The sequence below is a fragment of the Balaenoptera physalus genome, assembly GCF_965194825.1.
Source record: "Balaenoptera physalus genome assembly, chromosome: 2".
In the NCBI taxonomy this organism is placed as follows: domain Eukaryota; kingdom Metazoa; phylum Chordata; class Mammalia; order Artiodactyla; family Balaenopteridae; genus Balaenoptera; species Balaenoptera physalus.
Window position 1 is genome coordinate 76,217,189 of NC_138883.1, and position 26,919 is coordinate 76,244,107.

At 40.4% G+C, this 26,919-nt stretch overlaps 1 protein-coding gene and 1 long non-coding RNA gene across 3 annotated transcripts; one reads left to right on the forward strand and one right to left on the reverse strand.

Moving 5' to 3' along the window:
* Positions 1-807: 807 nt before the first annotated feature.
* On the reverse strand, positions 808-5,096 carry RNASE10 (ribonuclease A family member 10 (inactive)). 2 transcript variants are annotated; one of them, XM_082452465.1, is made up of 2 exons: positions 3,614-5,096; positions 808-1,946 (listed from the first exon to the last, which is right to left on the reverse strand). In XM_082452465.1, exon 2 carries the CDS (start codon positions 1,939-1,941, stop codon positions 1,300-1,302), a length of 642 nt encoding a protein of 213 aa, XP_082308591.1. In that variant the 5' UTR covers positions 1,942-1,946; positions 3,614-5,096; the 3' UTR covers positions 808-1,299. The 2 variants fall into 2 exon arrangements, with proteins under 2 accessions (XP_082308591.1, XP_082308590.1); XM_082452464.1 differs by having other exon boundaries at positions 3,606-5,096.
* Positions 5,097-12,094: 6,998 nt separating this feature from the next.
* LOC309656297 lies at positions 12,095-26,717 on the forward strand. Its single transcript, XR_014261273.1, has 2 exons — positions 12,095-21,345; positions 24,783-26,717. It is a non-coding gene; the product is annotated as an uncharacterized lncRNA (long non-coding RNA).
* Positions 26,718-26,919: the final 202 nt, after the last annotated feature.

The window sequence follows — 26,919 nt, forward strand, 5'->3', positions numbered from 1 at the left end:
ACTGACAAAAACCCTAGGAAGAGGAAATCTCAAAATCAAGTCACATAGTGAATCCTTATTGCCATTTTCTAAGATCCCTTCCTGTGCCCATGCATGTCGAACTAAACTATTTCTTGATAGATTTGAATTCAGAGAAAATAGGCTGAGCACAACCACTTACATCTTCTATTTATTCAACCCCATAGCTTTTCTCCTCTTTGAGTAGATCCAATCCCTTTTCTGCTGAAAATATTCTTTCACCAACTTTCTTGTTTCTCAGAGCAAAAGAAGAAAAGAGGTGCTGAGTGAGAATAAAATTCCCACCAATCCCATTCATTCTACATCTATTGAGCACCTAATGTGACCATTATTCTACTTATTGGACATAATTTTTAAAAATAGCTCTCTGTTTCTCTCTCTCCTCATCACTCTCTTGACCCACCCTCGCTCTAACCCCCTATGCCAAACTCTTTATAGGACCAACATCTTCTTACCTGGCATGGCATAAGAGATCAGTGTTGGTTGAATGAATATCTAAAAGGATTCAGAGAAAGAACAGGGAGATCCCAAAGAGAAGAGGAAAAGGAGACCAGGAGAAAGAGGCGGGGTGGGGGAGAAATAAAGGGCGGGAAAAAAGATGCAAAATAGCAGGTAGTAAAAAAAACGAGAGGAAAAAGAAAAGGGTTGAGAAGGGTCAAGAAAATGAGTGCTGTCTTTGCCGCAGGACATGTTTTATCTCAGTCTGCACCACCATAGCACCGTACCTGCAGACCCCTACAGCCAGGGGTCGGGAAAAGAAACCTGATCCACATGGTTGTCCAGACGCAGTCACAGTTAGAATCACTTTAATTTACATCTGTATCAGAGAAGTGCTACATGGAAAGCCCAGGAGGCTTATGTGATTGCCATAGAGGCTCATCGTGGGTAGCAGGGAAGAACGTGGGTAAAGGATGCATTAAACTCTTGTAATCCACACCTAAAGGCATCCAGACCAGGGAACAGACTGCTGACCAGGATCATAGGAGAGACTAGAGCAGTTCTTCACTTATCTCTTTCCAGGGCGAGAGATAGACTCTAAGAGACAGAGAACCTACAGAGATCGGACATCATCACCCTATTCTACCACCTCTAATCCCAGGAAAAAAATGCAAGTTGGGTGAACCCTAGGGCAAAGAAGATTTATATTTTCAAATATGATAAAGAATAGGCCAGCCTCTCTTCCCAGAACCTTTTTTGCAGAATACCTAAGGACGAAAACAGCATGAAAAAGAGGAAGTGGAAAGGAAGACAAAGATGAGAAGGTGCAGAAGAGAAGTTACTTCATGGTCCAGATGTTACCTGGACTTTCATGTCACTACAGGATATAAAAATGTACTTTTCAAGAATGAAAGTTACGTAATTACAGTGAGGAGTGACTTGGCCTGGTTTGGATAACTTGCAGAATGTCAAATCAAAAGGACGGGAGCTTTTGTGACACTTGCCTCCCTTGAGGTCACAGGCAACAACAGGACTCTTACAGACAGCTTTGACTGCATCTAGTTCCTCATGGATGAATATGTACTGGGGTATGCATGTGTGGTTGTGCGGCTTCATCTTCTGTGCCATCAGGGCATTGCATTCTCTGTCCATCAGGTCAGACCTGAGATAGTCTTTGTTGCTCTGAAAGAGAGCCTCAGCTCTGAGCATCTTGTTTCCTCCAACTTCATCTTCACTGATGATGGTCTCTTCCAGTTGCACCACTTCATTGTTGCTAAACAGCAGGGTTTCTATGCTTCGGGTGCCCGCTCCCTCCCTAGTGGCTTCAGCCTTGTCCTGTGAGTCACTGGACTGAAACTCATTCAGTAGCTGATCACTTTCCTCCAGGACTGCTGCGGCCATCTGAAGTCCCACCCCCAGGCCCACCCCCAGGCCCAGCAGGAGCAGCAACATTATGAAAAAGATCTGCACCAGAGTCAGCTTCATTTTGCCTGGAGGGGAGAAGGGAAACAGAGGATGGACTTTGAAATGAAACTTGGCTCCAGTAGAGATCGTAGATTCCCCTAAACCCTGACAGCATAGTCTTTGGGGTCTCCTCTCCCTTCTCCACATTACCCCATTCCCCACCCAAGGCAGAGATCCTTTCTCACTCTTTTCCCATTTCTCCTGTCCCTCCCACCACATTCCCTGTTGCTGTGGCATAATGTGTGGATCCTGTAGAACTGGAAGATGACCAGGGTAGCAGTTCTGCAACTGGTTCACATACGGGGAATCAGTGGGGAAAGTTGACATCAATTGACTCTTAAACAGAAATTAGTTCTAAATCACCAAAAAGAATGGGTAAGAAGACAAACAAGTACAGTGTCACACTTCCCTTGAGAGAAATTCTTATAGAAAGTCTTATTCTCAGTAAAGGATCAGAATTACCATAGGAGATCATCTCCCTATTTTTTTCCCAAATTAATTTTTGCTCATTCAAGTATTTATTATTCTCCCTGTTACCCACCCTCCCCCAAAAAGATCAAAAGGAATAGGAAAAGTACTATAGTCCATTCTCACTCCTAAACTGAGGCTGGCGGGGGGAGGGAGACGAGGGAGGATGCCCAATTTCACCTTGCTAAAACTACATCTTGTCATGCCAGATCCCTTCTACTACTATAGATCTCTTAGCACTTGGGTACTTCCTGCTGATTAGTTTTTGTACTCTTAGGGAGGACATGGAATAAGAACGAAACCAAAGAAAACCAAACAACTGACCTGCGAGGGTTCCCCTACTAATAAAGATCCTAAGGAAACTGAGGGAAAGAGCATGCATCCTTGTCCTGCAATGCCAGCCTCATGCCCCTGTCAAAGAGACACCTTCCCTACCAGAAAAAAATACTGCATAAAGAACATTTTTGAGACAATTGATAATATGAGAATATTGTCAATGGAGTAGATAGGAATGTTATGTCAGTGTTTGATATACGGAATTTGAAATTTGTGCTACAATTGTTTAAGAGAATATCTTTGTTCTTAGAAAAAGAACTCTGAAATATTAAGGTGCAAAGGGGCATGATTAGACAACTTACTCTCCAAGGTTCAAAATAAAGATCATATGGGGAATTCCCTGGCGGTCCAGTGGTTAGGACTCCACGCTCTCACTGCCAAGGGCCTGGGTTCAATCCCTGGTGGGGAGAACTAAAATCCCACAAGCTGGGCAGCACAGCCACACACAAAAAATATATATAGATAGATAGATATAGATATAGATATAGATATAGATATAGATATAGATATAGATATAGATCATATGTATGTGTATGTACATGTGTGTTTACAGAGAAAGAAAAAAATTTTTTAATAAGGGAAAGAAAATTTTTAAATATTGTGACTGGATAAAGGATATTTAGAAGTTCTTTGTATTAATGTGGTAACTTTTCTTTAAAGTTGAAAATATTTCAGAAAAAAAAATTTTTTTTTGGCCGCTCTGCACAGCTTGCGGGATCTTAGTTCCCCCACCAGGGATTGAACCCGGGCCCTCTGCAGTGAAAGCACAGAGTCCTATCCACTGGACTACCAGGGGATTCCCACGAATTTTTTTAAATTTTAAAAAAGAGAGAGAATTTCCCATGTCGTTCCCTGGAGCACCAAACACCACTGTGACTTACCTACATACCTAAATAACTTCAAAGATGCTTGTGTCCTGTTTTCCAGGTTCTTTCCTCCCAGGTTTTCCTTCTCTCTGAGAAGTACCCTGGCTGCTGGTCTGCAGAAAAATGGTTATCCCCTTGTGCTCTCTGTGCTCTTAAACCCAGACTTACTTCCTACGCCCATTCCCACTCCCACTCTCCCTCCCCAGCCCTAAATAAACACACTCAGCCAATTGTCTTTTCTGCTCCCGTGAACACTTTGAAGTAAGGCTACTTGGATGTTGAAACAGATCCAGACATCCAAGACAGGAAATGTATCCAGTCTGGGAAACTGCAGACAGTTTTTTTTCCGAGTCAATTGTTCCACTCCTGAGTTACACCCACTATCCTGTGGTTTATAGCAGCCTGCCCTTGCCCATATATTTCAAGGTCATTTCCTTATATTCTCCACATGTGCTTCCTTTAAACTTTCCCTGTCATTTCTGAAATGTCAAGCTCCTTGGCCTGTATTTGTGTCATCCCTCCAACATGGTTATTTTGCTTTTCGCATTTTAGAACTGTGTCATGACTTCATCAGAAGTTTTGGCGTATTTGAGTCAATGATAAATTTTTACATATCTTTACCTAGCTTTACCCAGCCCTCCATTCTCCACTCCCTCTTTCCAACCCTCAGCCAATAACTGCATATCAGGTTTTGGAAACCTGATAATTTAGTCTTAGATAAGAGAATATCAGGGACTTCCCTGGTGGTGCAGTGGTTAAGAATCCGCCTGCCAATGAAGGGGACACGGGTTCGATCCCTGGTCTGGGAGGATCCCACGTGCCGCAGAGCAACTAAGCCAGTGCACCACAACTACTGAGCCTGCGCTCTAGAGCCCGCGAGCCACAACTACTGAAGCCCGCGCGCCTAGAGCCCGTGCTCTGCAACAAGAGAAGCCACCGCAATGAGAAGCCAGAGCACGGCAACAAAGAGTAGCCCCCGCTCACCACAAATAAAGAAAGCCCGCGCACAGCAATTAAGACCCAACACAGCCAAAAAATCAATAAATAAAATAAATAAATTTTTTTAAAAAAAGAGAGAGAATATCCAAAACAGTGCTCAGTCCCTATAGCCCAGGTGAGTAAAATCAGGAGGTTATAATGATGATTCAACTCACTTCTTTAGCTGAAAGTGACATCATGAGATAATATTTTTAAAGCACCCTGGAGATTATTAAAGCAGTATGAAAACCCTCTCTAGACAGAAACAGGGCTTTGTCATTCAGGCAGGAGTTTTCAAATGGTGGTCTGGGAACAGCTTCTATGATCTGCAAAGTCTATCAGGCTGAATTCTACAGTGTTGATGTTGATGATTTTCAATAATAATAATAACAACAACTAACCGTTATTGAGCACTTATTTCATGCTGGGCGTTTATTGCATTTCACCCTCACAATTTGCTCGTGCTACCCCTCTTTGGTGTCCATTCTGCCCATTCATTCTGACGAGATCTGTGTGCAACAAGAAGGCAGAGTAAAGGGGCCTCTGCTGAACCCAGTAGCTGTCTGGAGTCAGCAGGGATAATATATCCAACTATACACACCAACTGCTTCTTTATAATTGGTTACTATTAGGGATTGTTTGAAATTAACCCTTGATTAAAAATGAAGAAAGGACTTACGTCTGTGGTCTAAGTATAACCTTTACACTGGACAGGTTTTTATTCTTTTTTTCCTTTTCTAGATTACAGTTTTCTCATCTTCTGAATGTGAATAATACTACCTCTTACTTCACAGGGATGTTGTGAATATTATATAACGCACTGCATGCGAAAGGATAAATGTATTAACTATTGTTGTTATTGTTATTAATATTATGTAACAATTACCAGCACATGCTCATTATCTGATCAATGCCGTTTTCCTGTTTAGAAATAGCATACTAAATGATACCACTTATATGTGGAATCTCAAAATACAACAAACTAGTGAATATAACAAAAAGAAACAGACTCACAGATGTAGAGAACAAACTAGTGGTTACCAGAGGGGAAAGGGAATGGGGGAGGGGCAAGATTAAGAGATACAAACTATTATGTATAAAATAAGCTACAAGGATATGCTGTAAATACAACACAGGAAATATGGCCAATGTTTTATGATAACTATAAATGGAGTGTAACCTTTCAAAATTGTGAATTACTACATTGTACACCTGTAACTTAAATAAGACTGTACATCAGTTATACTTCAATTTTAAAAAAAGAGATAGCATACTAAGGACTACAGCTACCAACTTTACTCACTGTTTCTCCTAGAAGAAGTCAAACAATATCCTAACATCTCAAGGAATTAAGGCTCATATATACTTCATTTTACAAATAAAGAAAGTGACTTGAAATGGTTAATGTCTCAGATGCTACAAATAAGTAATGGCAGTTCTAATGTTAGAACTCTTGACATCTAGTTAAGCAAAATTTGTACTAGATAGATAGATAGATAGGTAGTGAGTAGATACATATAGAGAGATAGAGAGAGACAGAACAGATACTCTGATTAGAAAATTGACCATGAATCCATTTAAGACCTAGATTCTAAGTATGAGAGCTATTTCTCATTGTAAATTAATCTAAAGCATGGACTTCCACTGTGGAATAGCAATGATTGGATTTTGCCTGAAACTCAGAAAAAATGAGCAAATGATATGAAATAATAGATTTTCAAGACATTGGACAACAAGCAATGAAGGGCAGTGATCACTGAGAGACGGGAAACAAACGGGATGAGCTTTCTCCCTGCAGGGAGTTTCTAGGCCACTTGGCACAGAGAGGGGAACCCAGGCAGGGTCTATCAGTCTCTCTGAGTTGAGGAGATGGAAGTGCAAGGAAACCAAGGCAACTAGAGTTCACTGCGGAGTACCAGAGGGGAAAGGACTGCAGAGAAAGAACTCCGGGGAGCCACATCAGAATGGCTAACATTAAAAAGTAGTAACAACGTGGTCCTACTATATAGCACAGGGAACTATATTCAATATCCTGTGATAAACCATAATGGAAGAGAATTTTAAAAAAAAAGAATGTCTACATGTGTATAACTGAGTCACTCTGCTGTACAGCAGAGATTGGCACATTGTAAATCAACTATGCTTCAATAAACACACACACACACACACACACACACACACACACGGAAGTAGTGATAATACCAAACACCAATAAGGATACAGAGGAACTGGATCTCTCATACACTGCTGGTGGGAATTTAAAATGATACAGTGACACTGGAAAATAGTTTGGCAGATTCTTAAAATATTAAACGTATAATTATACAACCCAGCAATGGCACTCCTGGGCACTTATCCCAGAGAAACAAAAACATATGTCCACACAAAACCTGTACATGAATGTTCACAGCAGTTCTGTTCAGATTAGCCAAAAACTAGAAATAGGTCAACTATCTTTCAAGAGGTGAAGGGCTGAACAAACTGTGGTGCTTGTATCCCATGGAACATCTATACACCTGACAACCTGCATAGAGCTCAAGGGCATTATTCTGAGTGGAAAACTAATAATATTAAAAGGTCATTACTGTATAATTCCATTTATATAACATGGAGAACATAGTAATGTTTGCCAGGGGCTAGGATGGTAGGATAGGAATACAGATGTGACTATAAAGTTGTACTACAAGGCAGACCTTTATGGTGTTGAAATAGTTCTGGATCTTGATTGCAGTGGTGGTTACATGAATCTATACATGAAATAAAATGACACAGAACTACACACACACACACACACACACACACACAAACACAATGCTAATGTCAATGTCTTGGTTTTGATATTACACTATATATAGGTAAGATGTAATCACTATGGGAAACCGGCTGAAGGGTACATGGAATCTCTGTGTACTGTCTTTGAATCAATAACTATTGCAAAATTTAAAGTTTATTTAAACACACCATTGTGAAGCAATTATTCTTCAATAAAGATGTTTAAAAAGAAAAAAAAAGTTTATTTAAGGGTTAATGCTCATTATAAAAGTTTTACATAATAATATAGAGAAACACACACACAAGATCCTCATCAAGACTGTCATTTACATTTTGGTGTACATCCTTGCAGTCTTCTCCCACACCACCCAACCCTGTGTTGATGCTAAGTTCAACATGTCTATTAAAATTACACTTCAAGGTGTCAAATGGCAGTTGAACATAGTGAATACAGGAGTCAAGTTCAAAGGAGTCTGAGCTGCAGATATAAATTTAGGAGACATCAGCATAGGACTAGGTATATAAAGTCACAAGACTGGAGAAGACTGAGTGTCAAGAGAAGGTTGGTGTTTTACTTTTTTTTTTTTTAAGATGGGAAAAATAACAGCTTGTTTATTGATAACAAAGACCAAATAGAGAGGAAAACCTGATAAGGCAGGAGAGCAAGGAAAGAATTGTTAAAACAATGATTCTGAGTGCTTAGACTCTGAAGATGCATTGCCTGGGTTTATGAGTATAAATGTGTTATTTTATCTATGACTTACCCTACAGGATAGTAAAAGGGACATACAAAATGTTTGCTATGAAAGATTGGATCTAGTGACATGGTTGAGAACCACTGGTTTAAAAGACTTAGAAATGGTCAGTGGTCTTGTTACACTGTGGACGGGAGAACTTTTCCCTCATTCCGCAGTAGCAAGTGTTACTGCTTGTTACAGTTGACTGGATATAGGAATCCAGGTCAGCCTTGGGCTGGAAGCTCTCCAGCTGCGAGGAGTTTCTTAGGATGGGAGACATAGAAACAAAAGAAGGGTAAGAATGCTGAACAATGTCTTACTAATAAGGAATCCAACTCTGCTTGGGTCCCAAATAAGCTTTTTTCCCAGGGTTTTTGTCACTCACATGCCCTCCAGATACACAAAAGTCCAGGGTTAAGGGCGGTCATTTTTTCAGAGCTGGACACATTATTTGAGATGACCTGATATCTAAACACTGACCATTGTTAGATCCCAGAGTGCTCAATTGTGTACAGAACTTAGCATCATTTTACCCTGACCCACCGAACACAATAAGGTCTCGTCTATTAAGGGTATTCGGCAAATATCCTGCTAGTGAATGCTTCCTTATGATATTATGTAGTGTAGTTCTTCTTACAGAAACCATTCTAAAGGTTATGCTCTGCTCAGGGTGGCCAGCCAAGGGGACAAGTAGAGAGTAAAACCTAATTCGTGCTCTGCTCAGCAAACTGTACAAACTGGCACAGAGCTGATTTCCCCCAGAGGAAGGGGCTTTTCTTCCAATCTATGCAAAGGTGGTGTTTAGGTTTTCTAGGGACCTAAATAGATGGCTTTGCATTTTGGTGCATTTTCTCAGAAATGACCTCATATGACCCTTACAAGTTCTACACAAAGTAAGAAGCACTAGAATTATTTCTCCTTTTTTGCCATCAAACTGAGGCCACAGAGCTAATGGCAGAACAAGAATGGAATCCTGATCTACCTACTCCCACGGATTGTTCCTTCTCTTACACTATCCACCTTGCCCCTGATAGTTTGTTCCAGTTAAAATAATTTCCTTGTGGATCTAGAGAACAATCGGTTACCATTGATGCCCAAAACAATCTTGCATATATATAAGATGGGTATTTTCAGTTATTATTGAGAATCATAACAAATCACATTTGTAAAATGTAATACACAGACTGGCTCACAATCTGTAGAACCCAGCCCTACTAACCTCTGCCAGATCTTTCACTCTCACAATCCTTTTATCCCCTCTCTAATCACTGCAGTTCTCCTGATTCAGGCTTTTACCTTTTCAGGTCCTGCATAGCCCTGGGTCTAACTGGTAGATAATGACCCTATGGGGGTGTTATGTCTTGTTCTTTCTAAAAGAGTGATTTTGGCAGCTTTGTGACATTGGAGGCGTTTTGTTAATAACATATGATCAATGAAAGTGACCACAACCACCTTACTCTGATGCAACAGGAACTTTCAGAACCAAAAAAGTCTAAAGAAGGAGCTCCCCCAAATCACATCCAACCTTCGACTCCTCTATCCAAGTTCTCTTGTCTTCTCACAGCCTACACCTTTGCTAGGAAATATGCCAGTTCACTGACATTCTGGGTTGTATTCTCTATAAAAATTATGTTCATCCGTTTTTATCAATCAATATAACATTCACTGACTTCTTTGAAATAGGCTTAACAACTATCTTTAGAGACATTTTGTCTAGAAAAATTTTTGATATGACTTTATTAACTGGTTTTGCATGCCAAAGAAGCAAACAAATTTCCCTGTAAGTTACACTACTCTTATTATGAAAATTATCAACTACAAAGTAATCACAGGCATTTTTAGGCTCTGTTACCTACAGATAGTTTTTGTTTTACTTTAATGCTTGCCTGAAGCCTCCCCTATAAACTACAGGCCAGAATTTGTACCTTCAATTAAAAAAAGAGACCATCTCGGGAATTCCCTGGCAGTCCGGTGGGACTCCACGCTTTCACTGCTGAGGGCTGTGGTTCAATCCCTGGTCGGGGGACTAAGATCCCACAAGCCGTGCAGCACAGCCAAAAAGAAAAAAAGGCAATCTTATGAAAAAGGACTGTACCAGATACTTCAAGCCATTGACACTTTAAAGCATAAACTCTCTTAAGCACAGTGTACCCTCCATATCCTCGAGCGTGGAACCCGAGAACACAGAAGGCCAATTGTACTGCGCCATTCTATGCGTACAAGGAACTTGAGCATCCCTGGATTTTGATATTCCCAGGGGTTCTGGAACAAATCCCTTGTGGATACCAAGGGACAGCTGTACTGCCTTTTGAATTGACATAACTTAGACATCTTTCATACCAAACCAGCGGACTGACTCAGGATTTCTAGAACTCTTTGTAGTCAAAAGTAGGCGGCTTCTGAGACTGCTGACTCAAAATCCAGCAGAACAAGAATTAGTTGCATAAGACTGAATGAACTAATAAGGAACATTTGTGGTTATTTGTTAGGAATATTGTTTTAATGTTCTGCCTTAATGCTAATGCTGTTTTCATGTTCTATTCTGAATATATAAATATGGCTTTTTTCTTTCTTCTTAAACTCTCTGTAATCCATAACAAATTACTAGACTCTGTTTTCTTCTTTTTTTTTTTTTTTTTTTTTTTAGCTGCACCGCACAGCATGTGGGATCTCACTTCCCAGACCAGGGATGGAACCCATGCCCCTCTGCGATGGAAGCATGGAATCTTAACCACTGGACCACCAGGAAAGTCCCTAGACTGCTTTTTTAACTGAAATAAACATTTAAAGATGATATATGATTCTCACTGACCCACACATTTGACCCATAAATTTACCAAATCTCTGTACTTTTCATGGCAATATAGCTATTTGCATAGGTTCAGTAAGAACCTGCCCTCTTTTTACTAAGATATAATGGAAAAATCAGTTATGCAACCAAGGCCTTGCCCAGATATCATTTTTGAGAATGATGCTCTTTTAATCTACTATGATGAATCAATACTTACAAAGTCTTCTCAGGAGAACATCTCAGGACCTGGCTTACTGGATTACAGGTTTGCAGGAGATAAGGAAGATCACTTCCTGGCAGGCCAGGAACTTTAAGAAATTGTAAGAACCTTGAGAAGAAAGGGATTCACCCAAATTTATATGTACTATAGGTGAAATCTGGTGGAAAGAGTTTCTTGGGCTTGGTTTTTCCAAACTCAAGATAGCAAATGATAGAGGCTTTTAACAGTCCAATCTGAGATTCCTTAAGGAAACTTCCAGAAAGAAGTTACTATTGTGGCCTTATCAATAAATATGGCTCTAGATTTACAAAGAAGATTTAAGGAGCCTATATGGTAAATTAACACTTTTGCTGCACCTGCATGAATAATCGGGCCAAACCAACAGTCTTGCCCCTTTGCTTTTTTTCTTTCCCACCGAACTGAGAGTTTCTTATCCTATCTCTCTTCTATTCTCAGTGCCTAGCCCAGTGTCTGGCATAAAGAAGGTAACTAACATTACTTATTAGAAAAATCAGTATCAGGTTATGCAACTGTATTCGCACCTGATTGTGACTGTGAGGCAGTGAGGAGAGCTAGGGAGGCAGGGTGAGGAGGGGAACTCACCACACTTGGTTCCCTCCACCCAAATCCCAGCTTTAACTCAGGGAGAAGGAGAGTCATTAGAAATGAACTTATCAGGACTTCCTGGCTGTCCAGTGGTTAAGACGCTGCGCTTCCAATGCACGGAGCGCGGATTCGATCCGTGGTGAGGGAACAAAGATCCCACATGCTGCGGGGGGCAGCAAAAAAAATAAAATAAAATAAACTCATAATTAGCTTAAAAATACTCTAGGAATAAATGAGCACAGATAAAAATAATAAAATAAGAAGGGTAAACGAAACAAGATAGGCAAAACTTTGATTATTGTTGAAGTTGCATGTGGTAGGCACTTGGAAACTAATCATACTCTTCTTTCTACTTCAGGGCATGTTTGAATATTATTCATAATAAAAAGTTTTTAAAAATCACCTTGAAGGGGAAGGAAAGTACAAAAAGGAAGTCTGAGAGCTCTGTGTGGAAGGAGGTGAGGGATGAGTGAGCTCAGGGAGTTTTTCTGTTTTGTTTGGGGATTTTTGCACGTAGTAATTCAAACTACTCCCTGACTTACTGCTGCTTTCCCTTGCTGACTGTTCAGGAAGAAGATACACAAAACATCAGAGGTTTCAGGGAAAAGTGAGCTTTAGGGGGAAGTGCTCAAGAGGCTTTGTGTCAGCCCTGAGTGCTGGCAAGCCTCACCCCACACATGAGCCTTTGGCTGAGTCAAGTCAGATCTGAGACTGGGCAGTGGCCAGATATTGCTGTGAGTAGAATAGGAATGGAATGCTCTAAGGTCTGAGGGTAGGGCAGGGGAGGGGTAGATGTAGGTGAGCCGAACCAGTGGAATCACTTCTAGAGACCACGGGAGAGACAGGACGAAGGTGGGAAGCACTGTGCCCTCTATTTGTCATTTTCTGCCACAGCACTGACACTGCAGGGCATCTGGAGCAAGTGGAGTCCTGGAAGAAAGAAAGCAGGAGAAAGAACAGATGTTGCTCACTTGCATTAGACTACAAACTCTCCTTCAGATCATCTCAAGATCTCCATGGCTGCACATAGAGCCAGCCTTATTTGTGAACACAGGATAAAAATCACCGAATGACATTCATCTTTCCCTGCTTTTTTTTTTTTTTTAATGAAATGATTCCCCCCAAAAGGTTGACACATTTAATTGGGTTTAAAGTCAATATCAACTTAGCTAACACAACATTGTAAATCAACTATACTCCAATCAAAATTAATTAAAAAATTAAAAAAATATAAAGTCAATATCAACTTAGTGTGATTTCCTATAACAGGATGCCTTGCCACTAGGAGATGAAAAGAAATAATAGCTAGCATTTATAAAGTGCTGATTAAGGGCCAGGGAATTGTCTTAAGCACTTTATTTACAGTATCTCATCTAATACTGTGAGGTAACTGATACTATATTCCCATTTTACAAATGTGAAAACAAAGCATTAGGAACCTTAGTAAAATACCCAGGATCATAGAGCTAGTAAATGACAAGGGCAGCATCTGAACTCAGATCCGTCTGACTAAAAGTCTACGTTCTTGGAAGTTCTAGTATGAACAAGAAGAAGTATGGAGATAGATCGTCAGGTCAGCGAGGGATTCTTGGCAATTCCTGAGGTGCATAATGGTACTAGACACTAAGAGTGAGAAAGAAAGAACACTAGTAAAGAAATGTGTGAGTGTGTGAGTGTGTGTGTCTCTTGGAGTGGAAGATGACCATTTGTAAAATGGCTGAAAGGTAATTGTAACACAACTCTTTTAGAACAAAACACTGAAACAGTAAAATTCACAGGGAAAGGACCAAACTTCAAATAATTGTCACTGTGTGGTATTTCAACTTGAGGCAGTCGTCAAACAAGTTTTAGTGGAACCACATTTAATTCAAGTGGCAAAAAGCCTCTGAAGTCAAACGAAGATATACCAGTTAAACTGGTGGCTTCTAGGACTTTCCTGGTGGTCCAGTGGTTAAGACTCTGTGCTTCCACTGCAGCGGGCAGAGGTTCAATCCATGGTTGGGGAACTAAGATCCTGCAAGCTGTGTGGTACAGCCAAAACCAAAACCGAACAAAAAAAGCTGGTGGCTTCTAATCTTTTAATTACCAAAGACAATTTTATTATTCCCAGACCTCTTGGTTCCTGATAACCTACATTTGTTAAGCTACAATGATTCTCTTGCTTAGACTGAGGTGAGATAACAAAAGCATCCAGCAAAGCCAGATGGCCACACAGGCACGGCTTCAGGTGGTGGAGTCAGCACAATGACGCAAGCCACACTAGGTCCGTCCTCAACTCACAGGTCCACGTTTGACTTTGTCTGGATTGAATCACACCAACCTATCCCAAAATAAAACCATAAGCAAGAGCTACATTGAAAAATTTGGGCAGTGAAAAATAATCCTGCCCCAATATTTTCTCCCTGACTTAAGTGGGAGAGAAAACCATGAAGAGATGTTTGCTTGGTGAGCAGGAGAGGTGAGTAGCTTTGAGATTTATTCAGGCCAGGACGAGGGTGAGGAAACATTTCTGACTCAGAATTAAGGACTGAGCCAGCATCTTGCCACTGAGCAGTGGTGGTTTACACGGAGGCAACTCCCAAAATTTAGAATTTCCCTTTCTAATCTCCAAACTTCCCAAGCTCCTCCTTAACATACGTTGGCATGCTTGTTGGTTTGCATTCTTTTATACTCCACCTATTCAAAGGTAGGATTAAAGGCAGCTTGCAAAACTATCTACAATAAATGACAACACAAATCAAATTTAGGTAAGAGAAAAAAGGCAAGATACACTTTGATTGATTATATTTTAGCTGTGAGGATGCTAAAATTGCTGTACTTCCCTAAGCCTACATTTTGGTCCCCAAACTGGAATCTGTGGGTTCTTAGTGGCCACCCGGACTCCACTAATAAATTCGGAATTTCAGTGGTTTGATTTTACAAATGGTGGTGACAACTGAAGAAAAACACACCACCTAAAAGTTGCATGTTATGTTTTATTCAGTGACCCTACTGAGGACTATAGCCCAGGAGACAGCGTCTCAGAGAGCTCTGAGGAACTGTTCCCAAGAAGTAAGGGAGGGGGCTTCCGTGGTGGTGCAGTGGTTGGGAATCCGCCTGCCAATGCAGGGGACATGGGTTCGAGCCCTGGTCCGGGAAGATCCCACATGTCACGGAGAAACTAAGCCCGTGCACCACACCTACTGAGCCTGCGAGCCACAACTACTGAGCCCACATGCCACAGCTACTGAAGCCTGCATGCCTAGAGCCTGTGCTCCGCAACAAGAGAAGCCACCGCAATGAGAAGCCTGCGCACCGCGACGAAGAGTAGCCCCTGCTCGCAGCAACTAGAGAAAGCCCGCGTGCAGCAATGAAGACCCAATGCAGCCAAAAATAAATAAATTAAATAAATTAATTTAAAAAAGAAAGAAGTAAGGGAGGAGCCAGGATATACAGGAGTGTTTGCTGAAAAAAAAAATGTAGTTGGACATCAAAAGATTACTGCTAATCACAAAAAACAGACATCCCAAGTTAATGATTTTAGTTCTTTTCTATGTATGGGAAAATACAAGAGTCTGGGGCTCACTGAAATAGTTCCTTAGATATGCATCTTAACTGTCTAGGGCCAGTATCCTGTTTTTTTCCATGTTGAACTCCTGCAGGGTGTACAGTCAGGGCGTACTGTGAGGGCAGCTGCACTGACTAACGGCTTGGTGGTGGACAACGTTTCTTGTTTACTGGAATGGCGGGTGATGTTCTTTGTCCACAATGGCTACTATTTACCAACTGCTGATCTAACCCGATTTAATTCTCAGATGGCACTAAAAATTTCAAGTTTTAAGGAAAGTTTGCTGTTATACTTATGAATCACCACAATGTAATTTTTCCATTTGTATTAATAAAAAATAGAAAAAACTTTGCCAAAAAGTTTTTGATAAGAATGAGATAACCAGGGTTGCCATAATGGATTGCTATCATTCAGATAAACTTAGTTTTAGTTAGCATGTTGCAGTCTATTTAGAGTAAATTTGTGGTCTTCATTAAGATTTCTGAAATGGGGCTTCCCTGATGGTGCAGTGGTTAAGAATCCGCCTGCCAATGAAGGGGACATGGGTTCGAGCCCTTGTCCGGGAAGATCCCACATGCCATGGAGCAACTAAGCCCGTGCACCACAACTACTGAGCCTGCGCTCTAGAGCCCGCGAGCCACAACTACTGAGCCCACGTACCTCAACTACTGAAGCCCGAACGCCTAGAGCCTGTGCTCCCCGACAAGAGAAGCCACCGCAATGAGAAGCCCACGCACCACAACGAAGAGTAGCCCTGGCTCGCCGCCAACTAGAGAAAGCCTGCACGCAGCAACGAAGACCCAACACAGTCAAAAAAAAAAGAAAAACTTTCTGAAATGTTAAAATTATCTCACAGACCTCCATGTTTACCTTCTTATACCTAGGAACATTCTTGAAAGGACAGCCAACAACTATATCCAAAAACAAACAAATAAACAAAAAAGCCTAAGCCAACAAAGTAATCACAGGTGCCCTTCAATTTGCAAATCAGATATTTTCCCTGCACAAAGAATTATCCCATGGGAGAGCAACTCAGCTAAAATTTCAGGGTAAAGGGGCTTGCTTTCCCTTCATGAAACTGTGTCTTGTGCTCTGGTCAGGTAATGATGATCATCAGGGCAACTATCAGTTCAAGAAACACAGGCTTTTTTCCCCAGGAAGCTCCTCATATACCCTGGTAAGATCAGCAGATGGGTAAGCCAGTCCTATGGGCATGATGTTCCTAAATGACAGGTTATAGACCAAGGGGACTAGGGTTTGATCCCTGGTTGGGGAACTAGATCCCACATGCATGCCACAACTAAAGATCCCATGCGCCACAACTAAGAACCAGTGCAGCCTAAATAAATGAATATTTTTTTTTAAAAAGTGAACTGACATGATGTCTGCAACAATTTACTTTCAAATGGCTCAGAAAAAAAAGGAAGTATATATGTGGCTAAAAGTTAACAATTGATTAATTAAGTGTGATAAATGAAATATTGCCTGCCATATCAGTAAACAAAGGATGTCACAGTCATCAGCGATTGCAGTCACAGCAGATAGTGAGCTGGTGAGCCCTGAGGGAACTCAGGAAGGGAAAGAATACCTGCCATCTAGCAGCCATCACCCGCCCCCGTAAGCCCTGAGGAAACTCAGGACATGAAAACACAGGATACTGGCCACAGATAGCTGAGGTGCATATCAAAGGAATGACTTTAGTGAGCCCAGACTCTTGCATCTTCCCATACTCAGAAAAGTGCTAAATTCCTTAAATTGACATATCTGGGTTTTTTTTAATTAACAATAATCTTTTGACGTTCAGACTACCTGCGCTTTGTTACAAAACTCGTATATATCCTGGCTCCTTCCCCCCCTCGCCTCCTCGCAGCAGTTCGCTCAGGATTACTTGAGATGCTGCCTTCTGGGCTTGAAGTCCTAAAAATTCCCACCAAATAAAACATAACTCTCAACTTTTAGGTTGTGAATATTTTTTTTTAAGTCGACAGGTGGAAGGTATACTAGTGTTCATTGCACTATTCTTTCCACTTTTCTATAGGCTTGAAGATTTTCAAAGTAAACAGTTGGGGAGAAAATGGACATTAAAAATTTCCAAAATTAACAACATGGATTTACTATATAGCACGGGGAACTATATTCAATATCTTGTAATAAACTATAATCGAAAAGAATTTTTTAAAAAAGATATAGATATATACATATGTATATGTATAACCAAATCACTTTACTGTACACCTGAAACTAACACAATATTGTAAATCAACTATACTTTAAAATTTTTTTCCAAAAAAAATTAAAAATCCATAGTAAGTGCACCAAACTGTTAACAGTGCTTATCTTGGCTGAGGTGATATAGGGGTTCTTCTTTTTTCTTTATATAGTCCAGTTGTTCTACTGACCTGTATTGTTTTTGTAATCATAATATTTTTATTTCAATTTTTAAATATGTATATGCATCTATTTTTTAAAGGCCACAGTGGGGACTCTTTTCTTTGTCCCTGTGGCCTCTTTCTGCACAAAACACCCGCCCCCCTCACAGCCCCAGCAATGCAAGCCCCCTACAAACCACATTCTCAACAAGTGCTTTCATGCATATCACTAGCCCCATATCTCTCTTCCCCACAAACACTTTCCTCATGAACTACTGCCCACACAAAACATATTCCTTCTAAACTGCTCTCCCAGAACAAATGGCTTTCTTCACCACTGACTGCACTTCTGGCAAGGCTTCCGCCCATAAATCACTCCTTCCTCAAAGTTCCTGTGTAACCCTTCCACCACCCATCCTTTCTGAGTTACTGCCTCAGTCCCCTGGTGAACTCCTCCAGGTGTGCTGCTAAAGATTTCTCAATTGCTGAGTTTCCTGTCTGATGAAGTGGTGAACTGCTTCCACTTTGGTCTGGGATCAGTCACAGCTCCCAACTCTTCCTAATCTAGCCTCCCAACTCCTCACCTCTTACCTTCTTCAAGAAGAAGTGGACATGCATATACATATAATTATTGCAACATGAATGTACAGTGTAACATCTAATCTTCCTTCCATATAACTTAAGTGTTGGGGAAGTGTACCTTTGCTATTCAGGCTTTTGCAAACAAGTCCTGATGTTTCAAGCTGCTTGATTTTTAGTGTTGGGGAAGTGTATCATTGTTATTCAGGCTTTTCCAAACAAGTCCTAATGTTTCAAGCTACTTGATTTGTATAGAATTTTAGAGGTTGTAAGGTCAAAGATTTCTCTCTATGGCTTTGCCAAATATTCATCTAGCCCCTGTTTCCACACTTGAAGAACTTAACAATTTCTTTTTTGTGGAGCTCTTCACAAATTGAGTGGAACCTCTCTTCCAGTCTAATCTTAACTCACCAAAATTGCACAAAATAAATTTGATTCTTCTTTTACATCAACAATCCTTTAAAACGATAGAACACAGTTCCTCACTACTCCATTTCATCTCCAATTTGCCACCAGGCATAACTCCATCGGACCTTCATTTTCAGCCCAAACATGTGATGTGTTTCCACACAGTACCCACCCACATCACTCTCTATAGATTCAAAGATTTGGAGACAAAAGTTGTGAATATGAGTCCTAGCTTAGTCATTCCTTTGCTGTGTGATGGTGGAAAAGTCAGGTGACCTTTCTCTAAGCCTCTCTTTTTTCATCTGAAAAATGAAAATGAGAATAATATTAATGATACTCAATAGGCTCCATAAATATCAAAACTAAAAAGGACAAAGAATGTAAAATCTTTTGTAGATTGTAAAGCACTCTGTACATGTTACATGCTATGGTTGTTCACATTAAAGATCCAATCACAGCAGGAGTGTCTTCCTCTCTCCCCACCCCCTTCCCCTTACAGATTAAATCCTTCTCTACTTGACTTTTTTTGGCTTTTTTTTTTTTTTTTTTTTTTTTTGTAAACTTTGGCCACACACTTTGAGATTCAGCATCAATGGGTCATTTGGAATGATTGTGGCAGTGAATACTCCCCTGGAATCAGTTTATTTATACTAACAATGGTCGTCTAGCCTCATTCTTTTTAAAAATGCTTCCACGAAATAGCTGCAACTTCCCTCCATACTGGCCATTCCTCCACATTCAATCAACTTTACAATTACTTCCTTACCGGCTTCCTTACCTCCAGATCTCAAAGCCTGGCCACACTATCTGAGAATGTCCCAAAGTCTGGAGGCTTTGGGGTCTCCAAGCTGAATTTTAGCATTGAGGTTCTGGGAAGGAAGGGCTCAGTTCCCTCTAATATCTTTGAAGAGTATGTAATATTACCCTGCAGGGACAACCTTGCAGGGCTCTTTCTCTGTTGCCCTCTTATGGACAGATATCAAGTCAAAGTCCAAGCTATCAGTGTGGACTCATTTCTTTTCACTATCAAGAGTCCCTATCGCACGGCGCAGTTGTAACTATACGATAAACAAGTCATAGGGTACTAAATGGATAATCAATTAAAGGTCCCATTTAACTCCCAGTCAATAGTACAAACCATCTTGTCTCCTCCCTCATATCATATGCAAGTCCCATTTGGGGCCTCTCTGTTTCAAGATGTCTCCCATCGTTAAAAAATTTTTAAAAAAAATTTTTTTAAAGCCTCTTTCTTTGACCTCACATCTTTCCTCCAACCACTACTCCCCTATGTGGCAAAATTTCTCAAATGAGTTATTTTTACATGTTGTCTCTACTTCCTCATCTCTCATTGTTTCTGGTGTCCAGTCTAATCAAGGTGTTGAAGCTGAATCCGGCCTCTGTACCCCCCGACACCGAATTAAATCTCGGAGACAAAGTTTTGGATGCAGTAGAAAAGAATAGCTTTATTGCTTTGCAAGGTAAAGGGGGCCACAGAGGGTTAGTGCCTTCAAAATTGTGTTTTGAGGCAACCTGGAGGGGGTAGTGAGGAGTTTTATAGTAATGGTTCAAAGAGGGCGTGATCAGCTCGTGGACATTCTACTGATTGGTTGGTGGTGAGGTAAGTGGGAGTCAGCATCATCAATCTTCTGGTTCCAACCAGTCTACGTGCTGGTGGGCAGCACACTTCTACCAGGTGGGGGTTTCAGAATCTGCAAAACAGCTCAAAGATATTGTTATGCATATCCCTTGAGGGCTGGAACCAGGACTCTGCCCCAAGACTGCACTATTGTTTCTTGACTCTTCCTCCCTTGTCTCTGCATCCCCTCCCTTCCCTAATTAACATCTGTTTGAACCTGCCCATTGGAACTCAGAGAAGGTCATGGAGGCTGAAAGAAGCCTATTTCCTGTAATCAAGAAGTTGGGGGCGGAGGGGAATTCCCTGGCGGTCCAGTGGTTAGGACTCAGTGCTTCCACTTCAGGGGACACAGGTTTGATCCCCGGTCCGGGAACTAAGATCCCTCATGCCTCGAGGTGTGGCCAACAAACAAACAAAAAAAAGAAGTGGGGGTCACAGAACGGCTTTTGTGCCCAGGAGCCCCACAAGGTCCTGCTTGGTATCAGTGTCATTCTTGTTGCTCCACTAAGACTGAAACAGGAGGGAAGGGAGCAGGGCACGACATTTGAAAGAATGACATAGCCCCAGGACAGGACATAAATGGATTAGAACCAAATGAGTCCAAGATGGTGGACAAGTCGACTTCCACTAGACCTTGAGCCTCAGTATACGCTCATTGTAACACATCAGCAAGCTAAATGACACACCCACAGGCGCCATGACAGTTCTAAGGCGACCACAAGGATCAAAAAGTGGGTGGTGGCCCAATTCCTGGAAATCCCCGCCACTTCCTAAAATAGCTGGAATACTCCTCCCACTCCTTAGCCTATGAAGTCACCCACTCCTATAAAAACTGACAACCCCATACCCCGGTGCCTTTCTCACCTTCTGAGATGGCCCACACTCTGCCTGTGGAGTGTGTTTCTGTATAAATAAATCCACTTCTTACCTATCACTTTGTCTCTCACTGAATTCTTTCTGTGCTGAGACATCAAGAATCTGAGCTTCATTAAGTCCTAAAACCAGGTGTGTGATCTCAGTTGGAAGACTGTGGGTTTTGGCTGGGTTCAAGTCCCAGCTGCGTGGATTCAAGTCCCAATCTGAGGTGCACAGTTTCAAGACTACATGTCAAGGTAAGCAGTGAGTGACCTTGACTGCTCTCTTCACTTGTCCTCCAAGACATCCTATTTTCTGATTTTCCTCCTACCTCACTAATGGGTCATTCTCAAATTCCTTTGCTGAATCATTCCCCACATCCTGATTTCTGTCCCTTAGATAATATCATTTAGATCATTTGCTTTAATGTCATCTATATGCTAATGACTTCCAAATTTATGTACCTAGCTTAAATCTCCTCTCTTTGATTCCAGACTCATTTATCCAACTGCATACCCCACATGTCCACCTGGAGGTCTAGACTTTTAAAACTTATCAGCTATAAAAACAAACTGCTCCTCCCTAAGAGTCTCATCTCAGTAAATGGCAGCTCCATTCACCTCACCTACTGGGGCAAAATTTTAGGAACAATTCTTGATTCTTCTTTTCTTCTCATACTTTTTTCCAATATGTCAGAAATTCTTGTCTGCTCTATCTTCAAAATATCTCCAAATTCTGACCTCATCTTACTACCTCCTTCACCATCACTGATGCAAACCAACTTTTAACCTGGTCTACCACAGTGGTCTCTTATCTGATCACCCTACTTCAATTTTTGCCCCATACCATGGATTTTCTCCAAAGTAGTCAGTTGAGTTGTTTGTTGTTGTTGTGTTGTTTAGGGTAAATCAGTTTTAAAAATCCTTTCATTAGCCTCCTTTCATGCTCAAAATAAAATCCAAACTTCTTACCATGACCTACAACACCTGCCCACATCTCCAACTTTGTCTCCCACCATTATTTCCATTGTTCACTCTACTCTAATAATATTGGCCTTCTTGCTGTTGCTAAATTGCTAAGTTCCCTCAGAACCTTCATGCTAGTCGCTTGAACACTCTTCCCTAGTCATTCCATTGCTCACTCCCTCCTCTACTCAGGTGTCTATTCAAATGCCAGCTCCTCAGGGAGGCCTTTCCAGCACTAACCTATTCGAAATCTCTTGCTTCTTTATTACTTTCTCTCTCTCTCTCTCTTTTTTTATTTCCCCTTGGCCACGCTGTGCGGCTTGTGGGATCTTAGTTCCCGACCAGGGATTGAACCCCGGCCCTTGGCAGTGAAAGCATGGAATCCTAAGCACTGGACCACCAGGGAATTCCCTCTTTTGTTTAATAGCCTTACTGAGGTATATTTTACATGTCATAAAATTCACCCATTTCAAGTGTACAATTCGATGATTTTTAGTAACTTTACTCAGTAGTGTGACCACAACCATAAATCAGGTTTGGAACATTTTTACCCCCTGAATAAGATCCCTTATGCCCATTTACATTAATCTCCTTTTCTACTCTGAGCCCCAGGAAACCATTAATCTACTTTCTGTCTCTATAAGTTAGTCTTTTCTGGATATTTCATATAAACAGAATCATAGGATACATGTTCTTTTGTATCTGAATTGTCTTACTCAGCGTGTTTTTGAAGCTCATCCATGATGCAGCATGTGTCTGCAGTTTGTTCCTTTTTATTGTTGAAAAGTATTCCATGGTATGGCCATACATTTTATCTATCCATTCACCAGTTGTTTCCAGTTTCCATTATTAGTAAATGTTGCTGTAAACATTTATGTGTTAAGTCTTTGTGTGGATGTGTTTTTATTTCTCTTGGGTAGATACCTAGAAGTGGAATTGCTGGGTCACATAGTAGCTTTAACTTTTTGAGAAGCTGCCAAACTGTTTATCCGAAGTGGCTACACCATTTTACATTCCCAGCAGTAATGTATGAGGATTCTTGTTTCTCTGTATCCTGCCAACACTTGTTAATGTCTGTCTTATCTATTATAGACATAATAGTGATAGTGAAATGGTATCTCACTGTAGTTTTAACTTGCCTTTCCTTTCTCTATTACTTTCCATCCTCTTACTTTGATTTTTTTTTCTTAACACTTATCGTTACCTTACATTTTTTTTTAATATTTGTATTTATTTGTCGTCTGACTCCCCAGTTAAATATAAACTCCTTGAAGGCAAGAACATTGTCTTGTTCTTCTCTGTTTCCCCAATCCCTAGAACTTTTGTTGAGTAAATGGATAAACATACCCTCTTCATGTTTATCCTTCTCTCTGAGCAGCAGCCTGGAGAGGTGCACTCAATAAGTGCCTTGTTCCGGACATTGAAAAGCTTCAAGCTTCCTCAAGTTTTCATGGACAGACAACAGTTTATAAGTTGATAATTTGGGGGTTTAGACATACATATATGTATGTGTATATGCATATGTATGTACACACACACGCACACACACACACCCCTCGGCATTTCTGTATAAGCCTTAATACATCTGATTATCAAAAGAACATAGTTCAAAATAATTGTGGAAAAAATGAACAAATATCAATGCAATACAGTGTTGTCAAGTAAATGTTATGGTTATCTGAGTGGCCTTTGTTGAAAAATGCCAATACTGGGTAAAGGCTGATGACAAGACCTGACACAAACGTCACTTGAATAATCAAACAGGGTTATTTATCCAAAGGGCACAAAATAAAGTCAGCTCAGTCAGAGAGATGAATAAATGTTTCAATTCAGACAGAAGTACAGACAGACATCTTAGAAAACAAACTTATGATTACCAGGGGGGAAAGGAGGTGGGGAGGGATAAATTGGGAAACTGGGATTGACAGATACACACTACTATATATAAAATAGATAACTAATAAGTACCTACTATATAGCACAGGGAACTCTACTCAGTACTCTGTAATGGCCTGTATGGGAAAAGAATCTAAAAAACAGTGGATATATGTATATGTATAACTGATTCACTTTGCTAGACACCTGAAACTAACACAACATTGTAAATCAACTATACTCCAATATAAATTTTTAAAAAAAGCACAAACATCTTGACTCCAGCACCTTCACCAGAAGGTGTATTATTACTGAAAACTCTAAGTAAGTGAGAGTCATATTAGACTCTATGGAAATATAACAGTATTTCTCAGTCTAGTCCACTTGTACTCCTAAGCAAGTGTGGATATGCCCAGAGCCCCTCCTCAGGTAGAAGCACCTCAAGTTTCTGGTTTATACAATGTACAATCCTATTGCAGGGTACAGTTTGGTTCTCTAAGGCACCTCTCTCAGACTCTCCAGGCTAGTATATTCTGGTCTGAGAACATTCCTGAATCCAGTATTGTGTAACCTTACCAAGGATCAGTTTTCTAGATCTTTGGGAGTCCTGCTAACAAGCCTTTAGACCAACCGTAGAGCTATCCTGAAGTAATGAGTCAGTAGGTAGGAAATATTTTAGAAGCTGGACACCATAAAGAATGGCAGAATGGCAGAACATATCCAAAATTACCCTTACCATAATTCCATATTTGTTTTTTTAAACAGTGTTGGTTCCTATCTGTTTGTGAAGGAGGAGGGTAATTTGGGGGAGCAAGCATCCAAGGAAACCTAATGACTTCCTTCTGTCCCTCCAGATTCATGATCTTGCAAGTCTATCAGTGGAAGTCCAGAGTGAGAACCTTCCCACTTTCAAAACAAGCATATCAGAAACAACCACTGTGGGCTTCCCTGGCGGCGCAGGGGTTAAGAATCCAACTGCCAATGCAGGGGACATGGGTCGAGCCCTGGTCCAGGAAGATCCCACATGCAGTGGAGCAACTAAGCCCGTGAGCCACAACTACTGAGTCCACGTGCTGCAACTACTGAAGCCTGTGAGCCTAGAGCCCATGATCCACAGCAAGAGAAGCCACTGCAATGAGAAGCCCGCGCACCGCAATGAAGAGTAGCCCCCACTTGCCGCAACTAAAGAAAGCCTGCGCGTAGTAACAAAGATCCAACACAGCCAAACATAAATAAATAAATTTATTTAAAAAAAACAACCACTGTGCCAAATATCAACTATATTCCTTGATGGCAATTAAATTATATTCATACTTCATTTGATGGAGTGGGTAGGATATTAACAATGGTAGTAGCTCTACAGTATCATTTGGAGGGAACAGTGGAGATTAATACTGTGAACTGGAATTGACCTGGACAGTCTTTGATGGGTAAAAAGAACACTGGATAGAACTAGAACACGTCAGGCTACATATAAAGTCGTACTATATTCCTACCAATCTTTTATTATAAAATTATAGTGAAAGCTCAAGTAGAAACAGCTCAAAATAAAATAGGAAAAGCAAAGACAAAGGCCAATATCAAATAGCTGGCTGACAAGCAAAATGGTATTTTAAAAAATGAATAAAAGAGAGAAGGGAAAGAGGACAAGAAAAAAAGTGATTTGCAAATGAGCTAACGTAAGCCTCCTAAATGAACAAACTCAGAATGGAAGTGAAAATGAAAACCACATGGAGGGGTGGAGGAGTTCTCTGACCCCAAAACAAGAGAACAAAGGCAGATTAATACCAAACAATTTCAAACCTAATTTAGACCAAAGCTACAACTCTGGCAAAAAGATTAAAGACAGGAAATTTTCCATTTTTATTAAAATCCAAATTTACAATAACAGAAAAACAAGGCAGATAGCCAGTGTTTATTCAAAGTCCCTTAGAAACAAAATGTAATTATGAAAAACAGAGGCCTATTTACAAGAAAAAGAGCAATGCAAATCTAAGCCAGATCAAATTTAGATGCAAGGCACAGCACGGAAGGAACAGTTCCATTCTTCTTCACTTTCTTGTTTTAAAGGGGGAGCAAGTGTTAGTATCTCTTTGTATCTATTTGTAAGTAATCAACTCAGACTGGGAAATAGCTAAAAACAAACAAACAAAAAACAAAAAAACCCCAAGCATACTCTTCCTTTGGTTCTAAAAAATTCGAGGTGACAGACATGTATTCTTGACAGCACTGACCTAATTCATCAAGTAAGCACACTAATTAACTGATGTGAAAAGATCTCCAGGATACATTAAGATATAATAAAATAGCAACGTGTAGAACAATAAGTATAACATGCTAACTTCTGTGTATAATAATAGGAGAAAAAATAAAAATATGTATTTTTATTTGTTTATATTTTTATAAATCCTGGAAGAATGCACAAGAAGCTAATAAAAGTGATTCCTAGTGGGGTGGGGAAGGAAGGGCAGATGGAGGAGAGAACTGAGATGAACATTTTCACTGTACACGTTTTTTGTGGTTAACTATGTGATTATATCACCTATTCAAATTTTAATCTAAAAAAGAGAAAACTAATTTGACTTAAGTGTATATTTTCATTTCTAAATTGCTTACTCTCTTGTCTTTATGTTTTATTTTATAACAGCATTTTCTTTCAAACACTACAGAAGACCTCAACCAGATTAAAAATTAAATACTTCACACCACTGATTATGGTATTCTACACAGCTAATTTGAGGTGAAATTAATACTACCGTCAAAAAAGCCTCCTTGCTTCTTTCTTTTTTTTTTTTTTTAATTAATTAATTAATTAATATATTTTTGGCTGCGTTGGGTCTCAGTTGCTGCGTGCGTGCTTTCTCTAGTTGTGGCGAATGGGGGTTACTCTTCATTGCGGTGCACGGGTTTCTCATTGCGGTGGCTTCTCTTGTTGCGGAGCACAGGCTCTAGGTTCACGGGCTTCAGTAGTTGTAGCATGCGGGCTCAGTA